This window comes from Pristiophorus japonicus, chromosome 17, assembly GCF_044704955.1.
Source record: "Pristiophorus japonicus isolate sPriJap1 chromosome 17, sPriJap1.hap1, whole genome shotgun sequence".
NCBI lineage: Eukaryota > Metazoa > Chordata > Chondrichthyes > Pristiophoridae > Pristiophorus > Pristiophorus japonicus.
The window spans coordinates 8,127,383-8,143,432 of record NC_091993.1 but is presented as its reverse complement, the minus strand read 5'-3'; the positions used below and the strand labels follow the sequence as shown (position 1 = coordinate 8,143,432).

Here is a 16,050-nt window from a genome sequence, read left to right as displayed (position 1 = left end):
AGGAGAAACTTCTTCACCCACAGAGTGGTGAACCTGTGGAATTCTCTACCACAGAAAGTTGTTGAGGCCAATTCACTAAATATATTCAAAAAGGAGTTAGATGTAGTCCTTACTACTAGGGGGATCAAGGGGTATGGCGAGAAAGCAGGAATGGGGTACTGAAGTTGCTTGTTCAGCCATGAACTCATTGAATGGCAGTGCAGGCTCAAAGGGCCGAATGGCCGACTCCTGCACCTATTTTCTATGTTTCTATGTTTCTATGCAGCAAAGGCTATTGGCCCTGACAACATCCTGGCTATAGTGCTGAAGACTTGTGCTCTAGAACTAGCTGCACCTCCAGCCAAGCTGGTACAGTATAGCTACAACACTGGCATCTACCTGACCATGTGGAAAACTGCCCAGGTATGTTTTGTCCACAAAAAGCAGGACAAATCCAATCTGACCAATTACCATCCCATCAGCCTACTCTCAATCATCAGCAAAGTGATGGAAGGTATCACTGACAGTGCTATCAAGCGGCACTTGCTCACCGATAACCTGCTCACCGATGCTCAGTTTGGGTTCTGCCAGGACCACTCGGCGCCAAACTTCATTACAGCCTTGGTCCAAACATGGACAAAGGAGCTAAATTCCAGATGAGGTGAATGACTGCCGTTGACATCAAGACAACATTTGACTGAGTGTGGAATCAAGGAGTTCTAGTAAAATTGAACTGAATGGGAATCAGGGAGAAAACTCTGGCTGGAATCAAACTTGGCACAAAGGAAGATGGTGGTGTTTGTTGGGAGCCAATCATCTAAGCCCCAGGACATCACTGCAGGAGTTCAACAGGGCAGTGACCTAGGCCCAACCATCTTCAGCTGCTTCATCAATGACCTTCCCTCCATCATAAGGTCAGAATTGGGGATGTTCGCTGATGAATGCACAGTGTTCAGTTCCATTCGCAATTCTTCAAATAATTAAGCAGTTCATGCCTGCATGCAGCAAGACCTGGACAACATCTAGGCTTGGGCTGATAAATGGCATGTAACATTCATGCCACACAAGTGAGAGACAATGACCATCTCCAAAAAGAGTGAATCCAACCACTTCCCTTTGACGTTCAATGGCATTACCCACATCAAATCCCCCACCATCAACATCCTGGGGGATCACCATTGAACAGAAGCATAACTAGACAAGCCATGGAAATACTGTGACTACAAGAGCAGGTCAGTGGCTAGTTATTCTGCAGTGAGTGAGTCACCTCCTGACTCCCCAAAGCCTTTCCACCACCATCAAGACACAAGTCAAAAGTATGATGTTATACTCTCCACTTGCCTGGATGAGTGCAGCTCCAACAACACTGAAGAAGATCGACACCATCCTACAAGATGCACTGCAGCAACTCGCCAAGGCTACTTCAACAGCATCGCCCAAACCCGTGACCTTCACCACCTAGAAGGACAAGGGCAGCAGGCGCATGGGAACACCACCATGTTCCCCTCCAAGTCACACACCATCCTGACTTGGAAACATATCACTGTTCCTTCATGGTTACTGGGTCAAAATCCTGGAACTCCCTCCGTAAGAGCACCGTGGGATGCAGCAGTTCAAAGTGACGGTTCACTACCACGTTTTCCAGGGCAGTTAGCGATGGACAATAAATGCTGCCCTTGCCAGCGATGCCCACATCCCATGAATGAATAAATGAAATCATTTTTAAAAAAAATACTCCAGCTTCTGTTCAACCTAACCAATGTTTTATAAAGGTTTAGCATAACTTCCTTGCTTTTGTACTCTATTCCTCTATTATTAACGCAAGGGATCCTATATGCTTTTCGAACATCTTTCTCAACTTATCCTGCCACCTTCTAACATTTGTGTAAATAGACCCCAGGTCTCTGTTCCTGCACTCCCTTTAAAATTGTACCATTTAGTTCATATTGCCTCTCCTTAATCTTCCTACCAAAATGCATCACGTCACACTTCTCAGCATTACATTTCATATGCTATGTGTCTGCCCATTTTACCAGTCTATGTCCTGCTGAAGTCTATTACTATCCTCCTCATTGTTTTCTACATTTCCAAGTTTCGTGTCATCTGCAAACTTTGAAATTATGCCCTGTATACCCATGTTTAGGCGATTAATATATGTCAAGAAGAGCAGTGGTCCTAACACCGACCCCTGGCGAACACCACTAAATACTGCTCTCCAGTCTGAAAAACAACCATTCACCTCTACTTCTATCCCTTAGCCATGTATCAATGCTGTCACTGTCCCTTTAATCGTCCCAAAGCAGAGGGGGCAGCAGAAGCAGTGTCGCAAAAAAGTCAATGCCGGGGCACTTAAGGACCCAGCTAAGAGAGCCCTATACAGCCAGCGCCTCACAGCTAACCTGGCGTGCCTTGATGACCCCAAGACACAGAATGCCCACAGCGCTTGGTCTGCCCTCCAGGCCTCCATAACCAGTGCCTGACAAAGAGACACTCGGTCACTCAACCAGGAAACACCAGGACTGGTTTGATGAGAATGATCAGGAGATTCAAGAGTTAATAGATTGCAAGCACAAGGCATTTCTGAGCCTTAAACAACAACGCAACTCGGGAGCAGCAAAGCAGCATTACAGACGGCTAAAGGCCAAGGTCCAACAAAAAACCCGGGACCTAAAGAACAGGTGGTGGATGGAGAAAGCACAGGAGATACAGCAGCTGGCCAACAACCATGATGTGCGAGGATTCTTCATCGCAGTCAAGGCCACCTACGGTCCAAATACCAAGGCCCCACCCTGCTGCTGGCCAAGAACGGGGAAACACTCATCAAGGACACCGAGGCAGTCAGGGCTCGCTAGAAGGAGCATTTCGAAGATCTCCTCAATCGAGACCCTGCCTTTGACTCGTGTGTTCTCGACTCCATTCCGCAGCATGCGACCCGCCACCACCTCAGTGAGACCCCAACACTGCACGAGGTAAAAAAAGCCATAAGACAGCTAAAAAACAACAAGGCTATGGGAGCGGATGGAATCCCTGCTGAGGCACTGAAGTATGGCGGAGAGGCACTGCTGGCACGAATACATGACCTCATCTCTCTCATCTGAAGGAAGGAGAGCATGCCGGGAGATCTTAGAGATGCAGTGATTGTGACCATCTTCAAAAAAGGGGACAAGTCCGACTGCGGCAACTACAGAGGAATCTCCCTGCTATCAGCCACTGGGAAAGTCGTCGCGAGAGTCCTCCTCAACCGTCTTCTCCCCATGGCCGAGGAGCTCCTCCCAGAATCACAATGTGGATTTTGTCCCCCCCGGTGCACAATGGATATGATTTTTGCAGTGCGACAGCTGCAGGAAAAATGCAGGGAACAGCGCTAGCCCTTATACTTGGCCTTCTTCGACCTTACAAAGGCCTTTGACACTGTCAACCGCGAGGGTCTATGGAGCGCCCTCTTCCGTTTCGGATGCCCCCAAAAGTGCGTTACCATCGTCCGCCTGCTCCATGACGACATGCAGGTAGTGATCCTTACCAACGGATCCATCACAGACCCAATCCACGTCCGGACCAGGGTCAAGCAGGGCTGCGACATCGCCCCAACCCTCTTCTCAATCTTCCTCGCTGCCATGCTCCACCTCATAGTTGACAAGCTCCCCGCTGGATTGGAGCTAAACTACAGAACCAGTGGGAAGCTGTTCAACCTTCGCCATCTCCAGGCCAGGTCCAAGACCACCCCAACCTCTGTCGTCGAGCTACAGTACGCGGACGACGCCTGCGTCTGTGCAGACAGAGGCTGAACTCCAGGACATAGTCGACATATTTACCGAGGCATACGAAAGCATGGGCCTTACGCTAAACATCGGTAAGACAAAGATCCTCCACCATCCTGTCCTCACTGCACAGCACTGTCCCCCAGACATCAAGATCCATGGCGTGGCCCTGGACAACATGGACCACTTCCCTTATCTCGGGAGGCTCCTATCAACAAGAGCAGGCATTGGCGACGAGATCCAACACTGCCTCCAGTGTGCCAGTGCAGCTTTCGGCCACCTGAGGAAGAGTGTTTGAAGACCAGGCCCTCAAAACTGTTACTAAGCTCATGGTCTACAGAGCTGTAGTAATACCCGCCCTCCTGTATGGCTCAGAGACATGGACCATATACAGTAGATACCTCAAGTCGCTGGAGAAATACCACCAACGATGTCTCCGCAATATCCTACAAATCCCCTGGGAGGACAGACGCACCAACATTAGCGTCCTCGACCAGGCCAACATCCCCAGCATTGGACAGGTTAGATGCAGGTAGAATGTTCTCGATGTTGGGGAAGTCCAGAACCAGAGGTCACAGTCTAAAGATAAGGGGTAAGCCATATAGGACTGGCATGAGGAGAAACTTTTGCACCCAGAGAGTTGTGAACCTGTGGAATTCTCTGCCACAGAAAGTTGTTGAGTCCAGTTCATTGGACATATTCAAAAGGGAGTTAGATGTGGCCCTCACGGCTAAAGGGATCAGGGGGTATGGAGAGAAGGCAGGGGTGGGGTACTGAGATTGCATGATCAGCCATGATCATACAGAATGGAGGTGCAGGCTCGAAGGGCCGAATGGCCTGCTCCTGCACCTATGTTTCTATGTCTATGCTTCGATGAAGCACTGACCACACTTGATCAGCTCCGCTGGGCAGGCCACATAGTTCGCATGCCAGACACGAGACTCCCAAAGCAAGCACTCTACTCGGAACTTGTCCACGGCAAACGAGCCAAAAATGGGCAGCGGAAATGTTACAGGGACACTCTCAAAGCTCCCCTGATAAAGTGCAACATCCCCACTGACACCTGGGAGTCCCTGGACAAAAACCGCCCTAAATGGAGGAAGTGCATCCGGGAGGGCGCTGAGCTCCTCGAGTCTCGTCGCCGGGAGCATGCAGAAATCAAGCGCAGGCAGCGGAAGGAGCGTGCGGCAAACCAGACTCCCCACCCACCCTTTCTGTCAACGGCTTACTGTCCCACCTGTGTTAGAGACTGTGGTTTTCATATTGGACTGTACAGCCACCTAAGGACTCATGCTAAGAGTGGAAGCAAGTCTTCCTCGATTCTGAGGGACTGCCTATGATGATGATGAATCCCATGGGCTTTAATTTTGCGAACAAGTCTTATACGTGGTACTTTGTCAATGCCTTCTTAAAGTCCATATAAAAAACATCAAACATAATTACCGTCATCAACCCTCTGTATTACTTTATCAGAGAACTTGATCAAGTTAGTCAAATACAATTTTCCTTTAGCAAATCCATCCCAGATTATTGTCTCAAAGTTTCCCCACTGCCGACATTAGGCTGAGTGGCCTGTAGTTACCAGGTTTATCCCTCTCCCCCTTTTTTAAATAGGGGTGTAACATTTGTCATTCTCCAATCCTCTGGCACCACTCCCATATACAAGAAGGATTGGAAGGTTCTGGCCAGGGCCTCTGCAATTTCCACCCTTACTTCCCTCAGTAACCGAGGATTCGTCCATCTGGACCTATCTTTGGGAACAAGTCATAACAAAAAAAAAAACAAGTTAAAGGCATTCTAAAGCACAAGGATGAATTTAACAGTTAAAAGTTGATGAAAAAAAGGGGCAAAACTTTTATCCACCAATACAATTACTACAACTGTTGCTGAATCATTTTACTACATTTTAGCAGAAACATGACGGTTATAATACATCAGATACCCTTTATAGTTGTCTTCAGGAAAATTCAGACACATTTAATCAGCAAGTATCAGCATAGAATAAATTACAATGTCAGGTTTGGATATTGGGAATCAATAGATTAGAAACTAGGTAAATGGGACTAAGAATAGTGTCTATAAGGGTAATTGGGAAAGAAACACACAACAGTTCTTCAGAAGAAACTTCTTTACCCAAAGAGTGGTGAGAATGTGGAACTCGCTACCACAGGGAGTGGTTGCAGGTAAAGCAGGCAGTGAAGAAGACAAATGGTATGTTGGCCTTCATAGCTAGAGGATTTGAGTATAGGAGCAGGGAGGTCTTACTGCAGTTGTACAGGGTCTTAGTAAGGCTTCACCTGGAATATTGTGTTCAGTTTTGGTCTCCTAATCTGAGGAAGGACGTTCTTGCTATTGAAGGAGTGCAGCGAAGGTTCACCAGAATGATTCTGGGGATGGCAGGACTGACATATGAGGAGAGACTGGATCGACTGGGCCTGTATTCACTGGAGTTTAGAAGGATGAGAGGGGATCTCATAGAAACATATAAAATTCTGACGGGACTGGACAGGTTAGATGCAGGAAGAATGTTCCCATAGTCTAAGGATAAGGGATAAGCCATTTAGGACTGAGATGAGAAGAAACTTCCTCACTCAGAGTTGTTAACCTGTGGAATTCTCTACCGCAGAGAGTTGTTGATGCCAGTTCATTAGATATATGGCTCTTACGGCTAAAGGGATATGGAGAAAAAGCGGGAAAGGGGTACTGAGATGAATGATCAGCCATGATCTTGTTGAATGGTGGTGCGGGCTCGAGGGGCCGAATGGCCTACTCCTGCACCTATTTTCTATGTTTCTATGTAATAGTATAGATGCATTTAAGGGGAAGCTAGACAAGCATATGAGGGAGAAGGGAATAGAGGGTTATGCTGATAGATTTAGATGAGGAAAGACGGGAGGAGGCTCGAGTGGAGCATAAACGCCGGCATGGACTGATTGGCCTTTTCTGTGTCGTAAATCCTATATAATCCTATTTAAATAAAAATAGTAATCTATGTTAAAGTTTAGTTGTTGCCGGGGTGGTCTGACTGTCCCAAAAGGGTGCGGGGTGCTCACGGAAAGAGGAGGGGGCGAAGATAATACAGCACTGTAGAACCATTCACGGGAGCACTCAGACAATCTCCCAATTTCCCATGGAGCTAGTCCACCCATAGCTGTTGCGCATGGCAGTCTGGATATTTCACAAGGCAGTCTGGATATTTCACAAGGCAGCATACAGAATTAACCACGATGTCAGTTTTTGAAATTTCTTAAGAAACTGAAGTCAATCGAAAAGATGCAAACCACTTCCTCCCAGTGACCTTCATTACTAATTTGAATAATACAATCACAGTCTAGAAAAATAAAATTAAGAACATAAGAACACAAGAACATAAGAATTAGGAGGAGTAGGCCATTTGGCCCTTCGAGCTTGCTCCAACTTTCGCTAAGATCATGGCTGATCTCAACCTCAACTCCACTTTCCTGCACAATCCCCATATCCCTCGTTTCCCCAAGATTCCAAAAATCTATTCATCTCAGCCTTGAATATACTCAACGTCTCAGCATCTACAACCCTTGGGGTAGAGAATTCCAAAGATTCACAACCGAGTGAATAAATTCCTCCTCATAGTCTTAAATGGCCGACTCCTTATCCTGAATCTATGCCCCCTAATTCTAAATTCTCCAGCCAGGGGAAACAACCTCTCAGCATCTACCCTGTTAATTCCCCTCAGAGTCCTACTGACCCAGCTTCTCCACTCTCCCCCTCCCACCCACCCCACCCCACGCCCCACTCCCGCCCCGCCTTTCTGATCTTCTGACCCTTCCAATCTCCCCCGGCCTGCAATTCCTCCCCCCCCCCTTGCAATTCCCTCCAACCTTCCTCTCCGCTTCCAGACTGCAGCCTGGTACCAAAGACCTACTCTTCCAATAGCCAGCTAGGTTCTCAATTTGGTTGGCTGCGGCCACGAAACAGAGACAAAGAATGTTAATCAGGTCCTGCCGTTAAATTTGACAGGACCCGAAGAAAATCCATTCTTACAGGTTTCCCAAACTCAAAACTGCCCCCTGCACACCCGGCTCCCTCCCCACTTACATTGGGGATATTAAGTTCATTCCCTTGTGTCAGAAGACAGACAGACATCCTCTCAAACATGTCTGGCACTTGTACTGAGCCTTTGCATTTCATCAGATAAAAGCAGCTTACAGATATCAAGGGAGAAAAGGAAATATACGAACTGGGAAATAATATATTCACAGCAAAACATAGATGGAAACTCAAAGCATGATTTTAGAAATATGGAATCTCAAAAGCAAATTAGGAGCATTAAAGAATGTCAAAATTATTCTTGTTCAGATGTTTCCAATAAATGACAGGGATTTAGACAATCCTTAATCTAGATGCCCCGACTGTTTCATCTGTGTGAAGATCATTAACTTTGACAGTGTCATCAGTTACTGGTTTTCCTCATTAATCTTCTGAGCATAATGCATTCAGATGCCCAGTATAAATAATATCAACACTGAAAGTGTAAACATGCAAGAAAACTCCATGAATTTCAAGAGAAATTCAACCCCATTTGAAACAACCAATATTTTACTCAAACATCCAATCCTCAAACAAATTTTCTAAGCCATGTGCTGTTGCATTGTGGAGAAACAGACCTAATAGCAGCATTAATCTGGGGATGTAATCGCTTTATAGAGAATGCCATTCTGCCCATCATGCGTGTGCCGGTTCTTTGAAAGAGAAATCCAATTACTTTCACTTGCCCGCTCTTTCCTCATAGTCCTACAATTTTTCCCCTTCAAGTATTTATCCAATTCCCTTTTGAAAGTTACTGGTCCAGAAATTGCGGTCGGAGGCTTCCTGTGGGCGGATGCTTCCCACCAAAATTTTTTTTTTACAAAAGTAGCTGATGATCCTGGAGGAACATAAACGTGCGCTCCAGGGCCTCCATTCACAGCCCAGCGTAGGAGCCCAGGCATTCCAGGAGCGTATGTACAGCCTGGGATCACGTGGGCAGGATCAACCAATGAAAATGGCATATCCCCATTCACAGTAATGGTGATCTCCATTCTGTGAATGGGGATTCCCCCAAAACCACAAGCATTTTAAATAAATAGGAAATACTTCACATATTTAAAATTAAGTGACATTGAATTTAATTACATTTTTTTTAGACATTTGTTTTAAAATTTATTTTTGTGTGTTTTAATAGGGGTAAAAATAAACTTACCTTAATATAAAAATTGATGACATTTAATTATTCTATCTTTTAAAACCCTTATGCTAGTAAAAACAGGCCTGATGCCTGCTTTTACCAGGTGTTAGAGTTTGAAGGACATTTGCTGGGCAAGAGTTGGGCAAATAGCCCAAATCTCTGCCCGTGAAGTCCCTTCTCCCAGGGATGTGTTGGAACTGCCAAAAGAAATTGACAGTTCGCAAGTGCCGGATTTCAGCGCACGAGAACCGCCACTTGCGGGGCCTCAACAAATGCGTGCCCTTAGAGACTGCAACTATTGGCCGACTATTGAATCTGCTTCCACCAGACTTTCAGGCAGCACATTCCAGAGCGTTTTGGTTCACATTCAGTCATCATCATCATAGGCAGTCCCATGGAATCGAGAAAGACTTGCTTCTGCTCTCAGCAGGAGTTCTTAGTGGCTGTACAGTCCAATACGAGAACCACAGGTTGAAGGGAAGGGTGGGCAGGGAGCCTGGTTTGCCCCACGTTCCTTCCACTGCCTGTGCTTGATTTCTGCATGCTCTCGCCGATTCAGTAGTGATGTGGTGACTGCACACTCGTTAGTTATCCTATGCAATTTGCTGCTAAATTGTTATGGTACATGTCAAATATATAATACTTCAGCTGATGTAAAGTATAATAAAAATTAGGGTCTCAATTTTTTATAAAGATTACAAAATCACACTGAACTTTCACATCAAAGCTTTGTTGTGTTAGAATGCTCTCAGCTGCTCAATGTTGCATTCACTTCTCATTTGGCACAATTCCAGGTCAGTTGTGATCTCCTTCACTATGACCTTTTTTAATTTTCTCACGTTTTCTTTGTTCAATTATTTAACATTGCAAAGAAAACGTTTTTTCCTTGAACATTATTATGTAATCACATTAAGATTCTAGATGAGCAATACATGTCAAATTGTTGGGTTTTTGGCTAAATTCCATCCAAGTAGCAATTTTTGACAACCAATTACATTGTTTATTCTCTCTTCTGAAATTACATATGTTGGGTTAAAAGCCATCTGTTTTTCAAGCTATTTTCTCCTATTTGCTCCATTTGGTTCTCCCCATTTTATACACTAAATCATGCTGAGAGGTCAAAAAGGTAACCTGTTCCGGGCCTCTGCCAATTATCGCTGAAACCGGTGTGCAGTGTTAAGAGTGACACGCCTTTTCATTTTTTGTCACTCCCTGTGGAGAAACTTCTAATATTTGCTTAGTTCTTCTGCAATGTAAATTGTCTTGCAGTCAGGAGCTTGAAAAGGGGAGGATTATAGGCACACGCCTGCTTTTTACAACGCCAAGGCATAGTGCATTTAAGGTGCAATTATTTTTTTTAAAACTGGTATACAATCAAGGAGCAAAACAATGCTGTACATTAACCAGTCCATTATAAAGATTTCAAGGAAAGTGGTGTTGTGCCAAATGACTTGGCATTATGCAGCAAAAAAGCTCAATGTTTGCCATGTAAACATGTGCCCCATATTTGAAAAAATTTTTTATTCATTTTGATTTCACTCTGTAATCACTTGCAAGATTGATTCATTTATATGACTATTGGGGATGTGCAATATTAACAGCTCATGAATGAAAATACTTACAATATTTAATAGGGAAGTATTGAGAAGTAACCAATGTGATTAAAATTTGGTCCTGTTCTGGTAATAAAAACCATGTTTGACGTGGATATTTATTCATTATGCTGGTTTTGACAAATCTAGTCCAGGAAGTGATTTGAACATTCTGTATTATTGTCATCAGTTAGCTGCCAAGACACAAATCAGCATAGTGTTTCAAATTGAATATGCAAGATGCTTTAGCGACAGAATTCAGACCTTAGTGCTATGCTTGCACAAGCCCAAAGGCAGAGATATATTTTAATCTGGCAGGGAGAAGCTTATGCTTTGGTTTGTATACGAAATCCATTAAATACAGAAACTTTCAATTTCTGAGTAAAATCAAGGAGGGGAAGAGGAGATCAAAGGGGAGAAAGCCCGAGAGATAAGAGGAGATAGACAAACATATACACCGTAATTGGCAGCCAGGCTCAACTCATCACAATAAGCTTTAGTTTTGTCATTGAGTCAAAACCCTGAAAAGTTACACTGCAAGATTATGGAGAAAATATTGTGTGTGTGTGTATTTATATTTTCATATCACAGAGCTATTTTTCAGATTGTATTGAAGGAGGAAAATAGAAACACTCTGCAGGTTCAAAGCTAAATTGTATTTCACCATGACACAAAAGAATAGAACACAAAATATTAGGCAAAGAATTACATTGCAATAAACTACTTATCTTTAAATAGATGCATTTTCACCTTTAAAATGCCTCAGCTATAATTTGCTAAAAGCTTTAAGATTGCATTCAAAAGGTTTGTACACAAACTCACAAAAATGCAATCTGAGGCTCCAGGTTGCCTCCATTTTAAAATAAGACGAAGAAATTGTTTTCTGTCCTAACTGTCGCAAAATAAAACTTAATCCCTCATAAATAATCAAAACTCAACAACAATTTTATATCGCACAAATACAGAGAACATTATAATCCATATTAATTTCAGTGAACATATTAAATAAATGTGCATTTGGAAACAGGAGCATATAATCATGCAAACTAAGTATAAAACTATACTTCAGGTGAAACCTCTCTCTAAAGATCACTTTTTAATTGTAGTTATTTTAAGTCAAAATCCAATGTAATATTTTCAAGAAAAAACAGTGAACATTTATTTCCAAGATGATTACATTATTGGTGTTTGATTTTAAGTGTGCAAAATGTAATTTCCCAGTCATAGGTAAAAGTTGTAAATTTGAAGAAGCATTTGTACACAGATAATTTTACGTGTTGCATTGTTCTGAAAGTTATAATACTTATAGGCACCTGAAATTATTTCCTATATTAGGATGAAATCAGAATTGCAGCTCTTATAACCATACAATGAAACATACATACCTGAATGTCTGTAAAAGCAAATAACTTTCTGATTTTCATAAAACAAAACCACCTCAATTTCATACTAATAAACATCATGGGGAGGGCAGGGAAGTGGAGCTAAGGCCAAGATCAGATCAGCCATGATTTTATTGAATGGCGGAGCAGGCTCGAGGGGCCAAATGGCCTACTCCTGCTCCTATTTCTTACGTTCTTATTGGTTTCATGATTAAAATACATTTAAATACTGCCATAATCTCTACACTTATATTTTCATTTCTTAAATTTTGTTAAATGTTTTAGTAGAAAAAGATTTGATGAAAAATATATTCAATATAAATGTTAAATTATTTTTTATAAACTATGTAATTTGACCAATAAGAACCAATACTGCTAGAGAATGACATATATGAAGAGACCTGCATCAAGTCTGGACATTTAGAAAAGCAATATACATCCATTATTTGTGTTGCTTATTATACTGCCCAGCTTCTTAAATAAGCGAGCAATTATTTAACAATTCATAAAAAGAGGAATGTTCCCTTTTGAGAGCATGAATGTCCCAACACCAATATTTAAAACTCTACCATGAGAGTGAGTGAGTGAGCACAAACTCATGGAATGTAATAATGGATAGAATATAAATGGTTGCCCATTCAGACAATGCAAATCAAAATGTAATTAGGTGATGTTTTGGTAGAGTGAATTGGAGGTTCCAACCTCCTATGCCAAATAGTTTTATGGCGCTGATTGAAGTCTACAATTTCCTCATGGTGCCTTTCCAATCTAGGCCTTGCCATTATGAGGGAGGCATTCGAAGGAAGCCGGGCTGAAGGGCAGAGGTAAGGGAGCAGATTTAATAAAAGTAAAAGACAAATCAATCTGGGCCGTTTGCAGACCAGAATTGACGTAAGTTTGGGACCAGCTTTCCTGCCCAGATTCTCAACAAGCCAATGGTACTTAATGGGAGCGTGTCAAAAGACAAGAAAATTACAATTGTACATGAGTAGGAAAAAATGATCAAAAATTTAAAGCTTTTAATCGGCAACAATAAAAAGCAGAAGAGAAATGTTTCCCAACCTACATGTGAAAATACCTTGTCCTGAAGCATATGTTATTAGGTGTAGTGAATTATTGCAGTTTTATGCTGGCATAGAGCACAGAAAATGTATTAAAGATTGGTGCTTTAAACAATCTTTCTCTATATCAGCATAAAAGCCTATTGGAACATTCACGATTGCCAATGTTCCGTTGTTATACCAATAAAAGACATAACCCATTCTTATTACATAATAGCATAAAGATGCCAAAACTTTCCAAACAAAGATTGGAAACAACAAATTTCAGCGAGCGAGTTCATGAAATGTAATCCTGGGATTCATAAAACATTTCAATTTCGGTCTCATCGTTTATGATGCCATTTGATCACTTAGTTTATAACCTCTAATTCACCACAAGTTATCCAATGTACTTGATAAGCTTAAGATCTGAAAAATCACTTTGGTTAAAAATCACAAGTTACTTCATAAGGGTAAATTTAATTTACCATCACAGTGCACAGCCAGTGTTATGAGTCAGGCATCTATTATACTTCATCCCTGTCAAAATTGGTGTAAAATTAAAATAAAACTTTCATTGCAAATCCATCCCAGCCTAACTATACAAACTTACCACTGCACATTATAAACTTCTCTTCGTTTTTCATTAATAATTACTACAATAAGTTTAGTATTTTTGTTTAAAATCAACAGCTCAATTTTTCCCCATAAGGGACGCCACAATTCCCATCGCTATGTCCTAATGACAGTAAGATGCAATTTTATCTATTTCCACACATCACTGTTTTACTGTTTGTGAACTGTGAACTTTTGTTACATTAAACCTTAATAGTTTCCAGAGAAGTTCCAAAAGTCTCAAATGTTCTGCAAGTAAGGGATCTCAAAGATTCAGTCTTACTTTTTCAATGACTCTTTTCCATCTTGATCTTGCAATGCTTTTGGTACAAACCACCTCTTCACTGCTGAAAGACAATTTTATTTTTTCTGTTACAAGAATTAATTCCAATAGTTTTAGAAACAAGTTGTAAATATTAATATTCAAAACACAAAGTAATATGATCAAGTAATCAATTAGAAAAATTAATCATATTAAGAACAGGATTGTATGTTATTCAAATCTCCAATTATCAGTTATACATTTGATAGAAAACATCTGTAGTTACTGCAATATAAATGTTTATCTTAAAGTGTGAAAACTTTAGATTATAAGCAAATATGAGAGAAAACTTGAAAAATTGTTTTTTTCCCCCATTAGAACAGCACAGAGTGGAATATGACAGAAGGTTTTTTTAATTAAGAAAGGATGGAAAGGATAGTTAGAAACAACCTGTTTTGGTAGTTCCTGGGTCTAGAATAAAATAAGATGAAGTGCAAGAGACTTAGAACAAAGAACAAGAGAAACATCTTTACACAAAGAGTTGAGGCAGAGACTACTTCAACATTCAAGATTGGATAGGTTAATGAAGAGAAAGGGGATAAGGGATAATAGAACAAAATAAATCTGATTAGCGTTGTTTGCATGCATGGAAGTTAATATTGACCCAGACTGGTTGGGCCAAAAGGTTTGCTTCTATGTCGTAACGTCTATGTATTTTTATTAATAGTCTACATCTGATTAATAAGAAGGTTTTTAAAAAGCATAGTGATTAGATAGAAAATTAAGATTAAGACAAGCATGTGAAAATCCTATAGCCAATGTTGTTATTCAAACACCAAAGCTAAAACTATACAGGGCTCAATTTTCCCCAATGCCGTTTTTTGGTGTATTGCAAAAGTTACACCTGGTTTTTTTTGGCCCCGACTACTCCAAAAAAATAACTTGCAAGTTTCCCCATTCTATTTTTTGAAATTGGCACCGTGCAGTCTATCTTTTAGCTTCAGGAGATGGAGCCTAATGTCTGCGCCGAAAAAACAATGCCCCACCTTCTGCGCATGCGCGGAAAATAAAATATGTTTTTTATCTGACTGCTATGGGCACGCACGCCCAGTACAGCTCCCGGTCTACATTCGGCCATTTTTAAAGAGCCAGTTGTGTGTGAGAACTTTAATTCTCAGTGGAAAAATAGGAGCTGCAATACAATATGTAACGTGGCTCAAGGACCAAGAATTTCTCACATGGCACGAGCTGGACACCAGCAGAGGTCACATAAATGTTTCACCAAAAGAAATGAAGAAACGCTGGAACCAACTTGCAGAAGATTACTGTGCAATTGTGATCACCCCAAGGTCTGGAGGCCAGTGCAAAAAGAAATGGCAGGACCTTGGTCAAGTAGTTAGTATAAGTAATATTTTCATTTATTCACTGGAACTGCAATTGTAAATGTGACCATCTGTATGTCCCACCCAGCAGAAAGACACCCTCTTTAAAAAGTTATATTTTCATCTTTGCAGAGGAAGGAGGCACACAACAAAAGGGAAAGAACTCGAACTGGAGGAGACCCGGCAAATCTGCACCCACTGACACACTTGGAAGACAGAGTCGCTGCTTTGATGGGCCCTGACTGGAGAAAAGCAACCAACACTGCACAAGCTTAGCCCACATTCGAGGGAGAGAGCAAGTCCTGCAAATTCCACAGTCTGGCTTTGCTAAATGTTAAGTACTGCGCGGGCTAGCCATGCTTCAGTTCATGGGGATGTCTCCGTCAGCTATGCTTCAGTTGATGCAATGTGCTATCATTCATCATGCTCCTTCAAATCAGCCTGCTGCGTGCGCTGTGTGTGCCTACTTATGTCATTCTGCCCCCTCCTCTACAGCTAACTATTTGTCTGTTCTGTTATATTTTGCAAAACTTGAGGCCAACCCTGACAAGGCTAAAGCCGATGCAGAAGATTAGTCAGACGTGCATGAGCCTGAAGAGGAAAACATCTTCCAATCCCACCTTCCAGACCAAGAGATGAGGGTGAGGGGGAGGGATGGATGAAGCCCCCACTGTTGTACTCACTCAAAGAGGTGCAGGTGCTGCACATTGAGGTGCCAGGCCCTTTCCTGAGTGGTACGAGTGTTAGGACATTCCATGGTTTCTCTCAGTCCAAAGCTGCGGGTCCCAGTGGGATGCAATGAGGCTCACCCAGCGCCCCACCATCCGAGGCTGCAGG

At 42.2% G+C, this 16,050-nt stretch overlaps 1 protein-coding gene across 1 annotated transcript in view; it reads right to left on the bottom strand.

Annotated features, from left to right (window-relative positions):
• Positions 1-16,050, bottom strand: part of LOC139227523 (protein unc-13 homolog C-like) — an 801,204-nt gene that overhangs the window by 560,898 nt on the left and 224,256 nt on the right. The window contains exon 11 of the mRNA XM_070858323.1: positions 13,853-13,916. Coding sequence (XP_070714424.1) covers positions 13,853-13,916 — 64 coding nt within the window. The remainder of the gene's footprint in view (positions 1-13,852; positions 13,917-16,050) is intronic.